We start from the raw sequence: 11,713 nt of genomic DNA on the forward strand, positions 1-11,713 counted from the left end.
CACAACTACCTCATCCTAGCAGCTGAAGAGGTCCTCCAGAGTCACAACGCAGATCTGGATCACCAAGAGAAGTACAATTCTTAAAATTCTTTCCCGAGAAAATGAGAAAGAACTGTTTGAAACCCTGGGATTTACAAGGATAGCTACACGTTTTGAAAGAATTTATTGAGCTCTGTTTATATAGAAAATCTGAAGAAGGGTCCTGACCCGAAACGTCAACTTTCCTGCTCCTCTGATGCTGCCTGGCCTGCTGTGTTCCTCCAGCTCCACACTGTGTTATCTCTGCCTCCAGCATCGGCAGTTCTTGCTATCTCTGAGTCCCTTTTATCTTTCTTTGACTTTGTTCCATTGGCAACTTTGATAATAGATTGGAAGACTTCAGTGCTATAATTGGTAATGACTGATAAAACTTTTATCCACCTTCTCCTATTTCAACGACCACTGCAGACATATAAAATCCCTTCAGCAGTGCTAGATGCCTTATCCTGATTACACGTGGCACCAACACCAGGCAACTCTTTGCGAGCTGACTACAGCAGATCTTATTCTCATATTTCTTATAATCGTTCTGCATTTTTAAATCTAAATTCTAAGTCTGTCTCTGTCTGAGCAGTCTGTGATCTGTTCGTCCTTGTTCGCTATGATCTGCTTGTACTGTTCACAAAACAAAGCTTTTCACTGTACTCAGGTACATGTGACTGCAATAAATCAAATCAAATCAAAACCCTGGTGACATGTTTATTACGTATTGAACTCCTGACTGGAAATATGTAACTCACTACTTTTGAAGTATTCCGTTGGATTCTGAAGTGCTGGATGGTCAGTGTCTTTAGTTTGTTCTTAATTTGTAAATTCATTGCAAAACATTGGGGAGGCAATATCCTAATGGTATTATCGCTCGACTATTAATCCAGAAACTCAGCTAATATTCTGGGGATCCGGGTTCAACTCCCGCCATGGTACATGGTGCAATTTGAATTCAATAAAGAATCTGGAATTAAGAGTCTAATGATAACCATGAAAACATTGTCGATTGTCGCGAAAATCCCATCTGGCTCAATAATCCTTTAGGGAAGGAAACTGTAATCCTTACTTGGGCTGACCTACATGTGACTCCAGACCCACAGCATTGTGATTGACTCTTAAACTGCCCTCTGGGTAATTAGAGATTGGCAAAAAATGCTGGCTAGCCAGAGACGCCCACATCCTGTGAGAGAATAAAAAAAAGTTGCAAAGAAGTCTGTGATATGGAAGTAACTAAGCTGTTAAATCTGGCACAGTTCTGCCAGCGTACCAAAGGCCTCAATTTCTGAATGCCACACTTTGTGAAATAGTTGTACGTGATCTCCCACAATTCACAGTGTTGTACACATGCTATTCATTAATATCCTTCTTAATCCAATTTCTCAAAACAAATGGCAATGTTTTAAGAAAAAAAATACAGAGAGGAGATATGGTGGCAATGGTGACACAGAGAAACCCATGTTCGAAGAAGTTTTATTTTTCCATTATAACTGACGAATGCACATAAAATTATTAGTGGAAGAAACATCATGCCAGAAAATTGCATAGAATTCATACAAAATTTGAATAAGCTTCTCGGAACAAATTATCATTGTTAAAGACAATATTATTTACACCCTTATCACGTGAAGTGCTCTCTTTGTTTATTTTGTTATTCTACAGTTAACTTTATGTCAAAACATTTGAGCAATATTAGTGCACAGACCATCCACTTCATATGATCAGTGAGATAAACAGAATTATGCTTCACTCACTATTACCACAGATTTCATTATTTGTCTGGCCCAAAGCTGAAGTTTGTGAAATACTGTTAAACGTCCTAATCCAAGAATGACCCGCATTTAATGCTGAACACAAGCTGTAGTGTTTGCAGTTGTTAAATGAAGTGCACATAAAGTCTAGTTCAGTACAGAACAGCCCATAAATACAGATTTCCACAGTAAGTACTTTGAATATTCCACTTAGATACAGAACAAGGCAAATACTTTAAAGGCACAAGACTCTCACATCATATAGACCCCGTCTGTTAGATTCAACTAATCTAATCCAAGTAACATTAAACAACAAATATAGTGTGTGTATGTATGTGTATGTTTCATATATATGTGTACATATATATATGTGTATATAGATATATACATATATAGACACACATACTTCCGTTATAACCATTGAAGACTATAGGGGGTGATCAAGACAGAATAAAACCATGATTTTCTGTTTTTGGGATAATCTGTCACTGTTAAAATGAAGTTTAGAAAAAGACACCTCATCATTAATGCTGAGCATTTAAAAAGCCAGACTCTTGGTGATAGGGATTTCATTACAGTAACACGTTAAATCGTATAAAAATAAAGAGAACGTTTTACTGAAACACCATTATTAGACAAATACTGCACCAAATGATGGCAATGAAATGTTTTCACTCAGAATAATTACACATACCGAATGTAGCAGAAATACAGATCCATGTATTTCATAGTTTGAGCAGCCAAAATGACATTGAAATATTTTTACAATAATATAGTCCCTTAAATCTGAAACTACTGTTCCTGTCCATTTAACGGCTGCAAAACCTGTATTAGTTGTGTGTTTCATGTTTTGCAGAGAGTGAATCGTGCAAAAGACCAAAGAATTCAGGTTGCACAAAATGTTTCAGTGACTATCCTGCAGAGTTACCAGTGATGACTAATCGTCAGCTTTATCGCATTATTCAGTGTTTAATTTTGAAATTAAAATTTCATTCAGAAAGTGCATTCAAACACATTAATACAATGACTTGCCTGCATCTTTTTTTTTCTCCCCTTCATTTCAGGATATTTACAACCACTGGTATTGTACAAAACAAATTTTACAAATGATTCAGATGTAAGCAAGTTACAATATTTTGATTGTGCAGTCAGATATAAGGACTTTCCATTACGTCACCCACATTAACTTGTAATGACAATCCCGGTTTAGAAAATCTGTGATATCAATGTAACTCTACTTTGTACACACAAGTCAAAGACATTTTTCTATTTTACCCTGTAAAGCTACGTTGAAGTACATCACAGCACAAACTCCACAACAAAACTGTCTCCTAACAGTCACATTTTAAGGTATCCACAGTGATAACCATAATACTTCCATCATGCATGCATCCCTGAAACATATTTCCCTTTAAATATACTGGACAAAGCTATACAGAAAGTTTTAGAATCGCACAACCGAAACTCCCATTATAATAAGCAACATTCTTAACTCAGCAATGCTGACATTAAAAGTAACTAGCAATGTACAATTCGTTTGGCAAGTGTACTTATGTATAAAGCAAAGACAATGGGAAACCTGTGCTTGTGACTGAAGCAAAGGTTTCTTACAACATGATGCAAACATGCAATGTTACGGATATGTGGGTTGTCAAGGTTGGCCAATTATGCATTATAGGTCTTAAGTGCCTCTGATTTTCTTTTTTAAAAATGTAACGTGCGGCATTGTACAATTAGTTTTGCACTGGCACTTGAACAGAATGTACACACACACACACACATGACCCTGACACTGCACTGTATGCTTGAATAAGTCTTCCAGAGCACAGACTGGTATTCAAGCAGTTATTCACCTGCTCACATACCTCACTGCCTCCTCCACCTGCAAACAAAAAAGTCATGAGTTTACACAGTTTAAAAAGACCACATCAAAGCGAAGTATCGAAGACTTTATCCGATTTATCATCTTCTAAGTCGTCTTCGTTGGAACATGTTTTGTGATTCAATTTCCCGTTATCTGGAATGAGGGAGGGAGGTGGAGCACTGTGATCTCCATCGTCAGTGAACTTCCCTTTCAGTGTGTCCTGTACAAATTCTTGGATTTCCAGTGGCAGCCTCTTAAACTTGTCCTGGTATTCTTGATCGAGATCACTCTGCAACTGCGAACAAGAGGAAAAGTGTAATGCTGCAAATTCTCCAGGACAAACATTTTATGGTGGGGTAGGAACTTTGTTCGTTATTTTTTAAAAATTCATACATGAGATGTGGGCATTGACCATAATTTATGGACCATTCCCAACTGTCACAGAGGAGGTGATGGTGAGCAGTCCTTGAAGTGTAAGTACACTTACAACAGAACCCTCTTTCTCCTATACAAAGCACACTCCAATATAAAGTGACTTCTACTAAGGATTTGTGGTGCATTTCAGTCACTGGATTGGATAGACCAATGATTAGTTTCTGTTTTATGGAGCTGTGTGCAGAATGAAATTGAGACACCAAAATGTATTTTTCTGGCCAATTTTCTCCCTATGTTTCTGAAGAAGGGTGCAGAACCGAAACATCAGCTTTCCTGCTCCTCTGATGCTGCTTGGCCTGCTGTGTTCATCCAGCTCTACACCTTGTTATCTCACATTCTCCCTATGTTTGTTCCTTGGATTCCAGGTAATTTCTATCAGTGTTCAAATGTCAGTCTTCAAAGCTGAGCTTACACAATGTATGCAAGAGACTTTTTGACTCTGAGGGGGTCCACACCCACCAACACAGTGATGTGTGGGATACAGGCATGATTTTCCCCTCCGTACCCAACTGGTTGCTAAGTCTAACTATAACATTAAAATAGCTGCATGGGCTGAGCTTACACTCGAATATATGAACAATGAGTAAGATTCGGCCATTTGGCCCTTCAAACTTGCCCCCTCATTACGATCATGGCTGATCTGATCAAACTCATATTCCTGTCATCCCCTACCTTAACAAGAATTTATCAACCTCTGTCTTAAGAAAAAGTGGTTAGCACTGCTGCCTCACAGCGCCAGGGACCTGGGCTCGATTCCACCCTCGGGCGACTGTCTGTGTGGAGTTTGCACATTCTCCCCCTGTGTCTGCGTAGGTTTCCTCCGGGTGCTCCGGTTTCCTCCCACAGCCCAAAGATGTGCAAATTAGATGGACTGGCCGTGCTAAATTGCCCCAAAGTGTCCAGGGCTGTGAAGGCTAAGTGGATTAGCCATGGGAAAAGCTGGGTTAGAGGTATAGGGTAGGTGGTAGGTCTGAGTGGAATGTTCTTCAGAGGGCCAGTGTGGACTCAATTGGCTGAATGGCCTGTTTCCACGCTGTAGGGATTCTATGAAAAATGTTCAAGGACCCTGCTTCTCAGGAAGACAGCTCTAAAGACTCACAAACCCTGGGAGAATGTTTTTTTTCAGCTCATCTGTCTTAAGGGCGCAAGCCAAGCTTTTTAAACAGTGACCCTAGTTCTTGATTCTCCCAAAAGAGGAAACTTCTCCATCACCAGCGATCTGTCAGGATCCCTCAGTCAAGTCACCTTCTACTCTTCTATACTTGAGCGGATACAAACTGAGTCTGCTGAACCTTTCTGAATCAGACAGCCTGCCCATTTCAGGTGTTAATCTGGTAAACCTGCTCTGGATTGCTTCCAATATATTTACGTTCTTCCTTAAATAAGGTGACTAATACTGAACACAAAGCTCCAAATGTAATCTAGCCAGCGCCTTATATAAACGAAGCATAACCTCCCTACTTGTATATTCAATTTCCCTCACAGTAAACAACAACATTTTATTAACTTTCCTAATTATTTGCTGCACTACATGCTGAACCTTTGTAATTCACATTTGAGGATCCGCAGGCCCCTCTGCATCTCAGACCTCTGAAATCTCTCTCCATTTAGGTAACACGTACTCTTTTATTCTGCATCCCAAACTGGATAATTTGGCATTTTTCCACATTATAACAGGCTTGCCAAATCTTTGTCCACTCGTTTAACCTATTCATATCTTTCTACAGTCTCCTTTTGTCCTCTTCACAACTTACTTTCCTGCTACCTTTGTGTCATCAGTTATAGAAACTCTGGCTGTCTGCTTTCATGTTCATGACTTGCTTTCTCTCAAACTCTTTTTTCCTTTATTAAAAGTCATTCTTTGCTGCTTTTTATATTTGGTTCAATATTCTGATGTGCCACCCATCTTTGCACAATTATATGTTTTTCTTCAAGTTCACTACGATGCCAGGTATGGATGGATTGTCTTGTGAGCAAAGGCTAATCAAATTGGGAATCTACACTTTGGTGTTTAAGGGAATGAGAGGTGATCTCACTGATATGTATAAGATTCTTAAAGGGCTTCACAGAGTAAATGCTGAGAGGATATTCCCCCTCATGGGAGAATCTAGGACCAGGGGACATCATTTCAAAATAAATTTAAGACTAAGATGAGGAGAAATTTCTCCTCTCAAAGGGTTACGAGTCTTTGGAACTCCTTGCCATAGAGAGCCATGGGAGCAGAGCCCTTGTGTTTAAGGTTGAGATAGATTCTTGATTGGTCGGGGAATCAAGGTGTAGTGATTGGGACCAGGTGGATCTTATTGACTTTGAGATCCTGGATTGGGGCTGTTAACATAGGCCAATCAAGGACCCCTGGCTGACAGAAATAAACATGGGATTCAGAATCTCCTCCCTTCAAGGACTGACTCCAAGCTGGCTGGTCGCAACCAGTGTACTGTGGACATTTAAATAAAGGGAAAATTGGTGACAGGATACCAGCCTCTGTCCAGTTATTTCATAAGGGTTATGGGGAAAGGGCCGGAAAGTGGATGTGAGGAATGTTGGATCAGCCATGATCCTACTGAATAGCAGAGCAGGCTGGAGTGGCCAAATTCCTATTCCTGTTCCTATTTCTTACGGTCTTAAGTTTGATCTTGTCTTTAACCCTTCGAGTTGAGCAGAGATGGTGGGTCCACTTCTTGGGGTTTTTCTTACTTCTGCTTCACTGTTTTTGTGACTTAGTTAAGTCAGCGCAGACTTGGAAATGAATTTGGACTTTACTGGTTCGAATAAGTCAGGCACCACAGATTTCACCTGAGTTATTCAATAGATTATTCTTCACAGCTGGCTCCGATTTTAATCAACTCAGGGGAATAGGCATGATGGGTAGTTAAAACTTTTGTAAATCTGCCTTATCCTGAAAACATGAGGAGGCCAAACAGCTATAAAGTCTAGATGTCTGTGGGATGATGCTATTTTAACTGTACGAGACAGAATTGTCCAACCTACTTAGTTTTAACCTCGAAATCTGACTGAACAGAGCTGTTAGGCAATATAAGGGGGAAATTTAAGGGGGAAGCCAAGAATCAATGGATACTGAAACTTCTTTGTTTTTAGAATCATAGAGCCATACAGCATGGAAACAGACTCTTCGGTCCAACCAGTCCATGCTGAACATAATCTCAAACTAAACTAGTAGCACCCACCTGCTCCTGGCCCATATCCCTCCAAACCTTTCCCATTCATGTACTTATCCGAATGTCTTTTAAGCATTGTAATTGTACCCACATCCACCACTTCCTCGGGAAGTTCATTCCACACACGAACACCCTCTGAGTAAAAACTAATTGTCCCACATGTCTTTTTTAAATCTCTCTCCTCTCACCTTAAAAATATGACCCCTAGTTTGAAATCCCCCATCCTAGGGAAAAGACAACTGCCATTAACCCTAACTATATCCCTCCTTATTTTATTAACTTCGATAACCTCCTACACTCCAGTGAAAGAAGCCTCAGCCTATCCAGCCTTTGTTTATAGCTCAATCATTCCAACCTGGCAAAATCCTGGTAAATCTCTTCTGAACCCTCTCCATCTTAATAATACCCATCCTGCAACAGGGCGACCAGAACTGGACACAGTATTCTTCTAATGTGCTCAATTCTAAAGTGACATAAAAGAGTTGCTCTGCATTAACTAACGCTCCTTGATCCTGGCTTCACTACTCCTCCACTTCTGCATTGTTGAACTGTTCCAACAAGCTCTTTATCAATGATATCAGTGACCTGACCAACACCTGGTTGCAGTTAAAATCATCGACCGTGCGAGGGAAAACTGACAATCCCGCCTCCACATTGTCCTGTGATAAACCGTGCGGAAAACTTGTTGTGCAGTGGAATAAAAGAGAACGACTTAGTAGGGATAAAGTAAAGCAGTTTTGCAGCAATATTCTTTTCAATGGCAATATGTCAAGATCGGACCCATTTTAGTCGTTCATTGCGCGGGAGAGAGGCATTTGCTGCCTCTTCCTTTTTTTTAAAAACGAGAGAACATTGAAAAGCGAATTCTTGACAACCAAAAATCTTGAAACATACAGTTGATACAGTTTGGAGCTGGAGGAACACATCAGGTCAGGCAGCATCAGAGGAGCAAGAGACAGACGTTTCGGGGCTAGACCCTTCATCAGGATTCCCTTTCTGTCATAACATATAAGCTGCAGCACAGCAACCCATGCAATTAAAACTTCCTCAGGCAGCAAGTTTAGGATTTAGTCGAGTGCTTCCCACAGCTTTTTCCTACTGTGAGCCCATTTTGAGGCCTGAACATTGTCAGGAGCCTTTAGTAAACAGTGGGCTAGGAAGAGAAGACCAATAAAAGCAGGATTGGCCTTTGGTGCCAATGAACTGGCGACGCCAAGATGTCAAATAGTGTCCCTGCTTGCAGTCCTGATCACTCCCTTTTGGGAAGCCCTGATTTAGAAAACACACAGGTCAATCTACAGGATGGATTCTTTGGTGGATGAATAATTTTATTTTTTGAGGGTATTTTCTGAAAGTTGGCCTTAAACTCACGCTCGGGAAAGATTAGAGAGTGGTGGCAATCAGCCAGGGCCTCTCTTCCTTGTTATGACCACCAAAAGTAACGGACGTTGTGTGCTGGCCTCAGTCTGGGAAGAGTCCAGGTTGACTATCTAGATTCTCATGGCCGCTATTAAATCTCATATATGAGGCAAGGTACTGAAAAGAGACTAATGGTTACAAAACCATAGCAAGCCTTGTGTGCTATTTTGGTCTCGTAATCCGGGGAAGGATGTTCTAGTTGTGGTGGGAGTCCAATGGAGCTTTACCGTCTCATTCCTGGGGTGATACTGCTGATATAGAAAGAGAGACTGGATCAGTTAGGATGATATTCACTGGTTCTGGGAGGGGATTTCATAGAAACCCATAATATTTTAACAGGACTGGACAAGGTAAATGCAGGAAGGAGGTTCCTGATGACCTGAAGTATCCAGAAGCAGGGGTCACAGTCTAAGGATGCAGGGTAGCCCATTTAGGACTGAGATGAGGAGAAATTTCTTTACCCAGAGAGTGGTGAGCCTATAGAATTTTCCAGAAAATAGTTGAAGCCAAAACATTGAATGTTTTCAAGAAGGAGTTAGATATAGCTCTTAGGGCTAAACGGATCATTGGGTATGGGGAGATAGCAGGAACAGGGGACTGAGAGAGATGATCAGCCATGATCCTATTGAATGACGGAGCAAGCTTTGAGGACTGAATGGCCCTTGCTAATCCTACTATCTCTGTTTTGAAGAAGTTAATGGGATGGATACTAATACAGCAGGCACCTGTTCACTCCACCCCTCCCTCATCCAATGCAGCCACTGAAACCTGCCAATACACTAGGTGCCTAAAGCTTACTGAAGGACCGAGCGGTGGAATTAGTCATAGAGCCATTGACATGTACAGCACAGAAATAGACCCTTCGGTCCAACTCGTCCATGCCGACCACATATCATAAATTCATCTGGTCCCATTTGCCAGCATATGGCCCATATCCCTCTAAACCCTTCCTATTCATGCACCCACCCAGATGCATTTTAAATGGTGTTATTGTACCAGCCTCCACTACTTCCTCTGGCAGCTCATTCCAAACACACACCACCCTCTGTGTGAAAAAGTTGCCCCTTAGCTCCCTTTTAAATCTTTCCCAACTCATCTGAAACTTACGCTCCACCCCAGGGAAAAGACCTTGGCTTTTCACTGTATCTATGCCCCTCATGATTTTATAAACATCTATAAGGTCACACCTCAGCCTCTGACACTCCAGGGAAAATATCCCCAGCCTGTTCAGCCTCTCCTTATAGCTCAAACCCTCCAACCTGGCAACACCCTTGTAAATCTTTTCTGAACCCTTTCAAGTTTCACAACATCTTTTCTGTAGCAGTGAGATCAATCCATCTTTTACTTTGTCATGGAGAATTCAAGGAGATCTTTAAGTATTTAATAACTGACACTCTTGGGACAGCCCTTAATTCAACTTAAAGAGATAGTTGGTTAATTTGCACCTTGGATTATTTGCTTTCTTTCAAACACTGATGTTCAGAGCACAATTCTCTAGCAGCTATGGTTTAAAACTTGGGGGAAGGAGTTGCATTTTACAAGTAAATTTATTATCCAACAAGATAGCTACCTTTTAACAGTAATTTTTAAATGCACTTAATCAGAATGAGTGTAATATCTGATGCTAAAAAAATAAATTTTAACTAATCTGAGCATTAATTTGGCCTTTCCCTTAACTTCTGACAACATTCCATGCAAGCAATTAAAACTCCAGTTGCCCTCAGTGAATGACACGAACAGTACTGAAGCTTGTGTTGTGATGGTAGTGTCCCTACCCCTAGCCCAAAAGACCCAGGGTTCAAGTCCAACCTGCTCCAGAGGTGTGTCATTGCATCTCTGAACAGGTTGATTAAAAATACCTAATAGTGACTGTCTGCTAATTATAAAAGAGGTAGAAGTCTCATAAACTACTATTTGAGGATATTCATGTGGTGCCTGGGTAGTTTCCCCACCTCTGGACCTATGAAGGCCCAAGATCAATCCCTGAGGTGTGCAATAACATCTCTGAACATAAGAACTAGGAACAGGTGTAGGCCATTCAGCCCTTCAAGCCCGCTCTGCCATTTGATATATTCATGGCCTCAACTCCATTTGCCTGCCATTTCTCCATCACCCTTCAACCCATTACTAATTAAAAACCTATCTCCTAATTAAAGTTACTCAATGTCACAGCATTCCTCGCATGCTGGGCTAGTGATCTCCACAGATTCACAAGCCTTTGAGAGAAGTAATTTCTTTTCACTGGTATTTTAAAGCTACCTTCTGGAAGCCCAGACATACCACATCTACAGAGTCCTCAGATTGATGAGAAAATATCTAAACCATTAACTGCAAGAGGAACTTGGTTTAATTTGGAATGGCAGCGCGGTCCTGCACTTTGTAAATCAGTTGTTTAATCAGGCCCTCCTTTTCTCCCATCTCATTGGCACTTTGTTCTTAATGTTCTTAATGGTCCGACATTGTTTTTGATGCCTCGCTCATTTCCATTCCAAGCCTTGCTCACACATTTTCTCCCTATTTTGAAGTTTCTGTTGTTTTTATGTAAGTATCTAAATGAAAAACGATTAGTGGCAATGTGCCTATAACATTGAATGTATTAAAACTTTTCAAACGATGAACCAACGAGATCTTTTTCACAGGGTAGGGGATGCCCAAAGGTTTAAGGCGAGAGGGGAAAGATTTAAAAGGGACCTGCAGGGCAACAATTTCACACAGAGGGTGGTGTATGCATGGAACAAGCTCCAAGAGGAAATGGTGGAGGCTGGTACAATTACAACATTTTAAAGGCATCTGGATGGGTACATTAAATGGAAAGGTTTAAAGGGAAATGGGCCAGATGCTGACAAATGGGACTAGATCATTTAGGATATCTGGTCGGCTTGGAACGAAGGGTCTGTTTTCATGCTGCATACTTAGAATATGGAACATAGAACAGTACAGCACAGGACAGGCCTTCGGCCCACGATGTTGTGCCGACCTATTATCCTACTAAGATCAAACCACCCTGCATACCCTACATTATACTATCATTCAAACCACCC

At 40.9% G+C, this 11,713-nt stretch overlaps 1 protein-coding gene across 1 annotated transcript in view; it reads right to left on the reverse strand.

Moving 5' to 3' along the window:
* Positions 1-1,517: 1,517 nt before the first annotated feature.
* LOC109930283 (1-phosphatidylinositol 4,5-bisphosphate phosphodiesterase beta-1-like) overlaps positions 1,518-11,713 on the reverse strand; it is a 601,524-nt gene continuing 591,328 nt past the window's right edge. Inside the window, exon 30 of the mRNA XM_048600897.1 lies at positions 1,518-3,934. Coding sequence (XP_048456854.1) covers positions 3,704-3,934 — 231 coding nt within the window. The 3' untranslated portion in view covers positions 1,518-3,703. The remainder of the gene's footprint in view (positions 3,935-11,713) is intronic.

This window comes from Rhincodon typus, chromosome 9 (assembly GCF_021869965.1).
Source record: "Rhincodon typus isolate 14 chromosome 9, sRhiTyp1.1, whole genome shotgun sequence".
Taxonomy (NCBI): Eukaryota; Metazoa; Chordata; class Chondrichthyes; order Orectolobiformes; family Rhincodontidae; genus Rhincodon; species Rhincodon typus.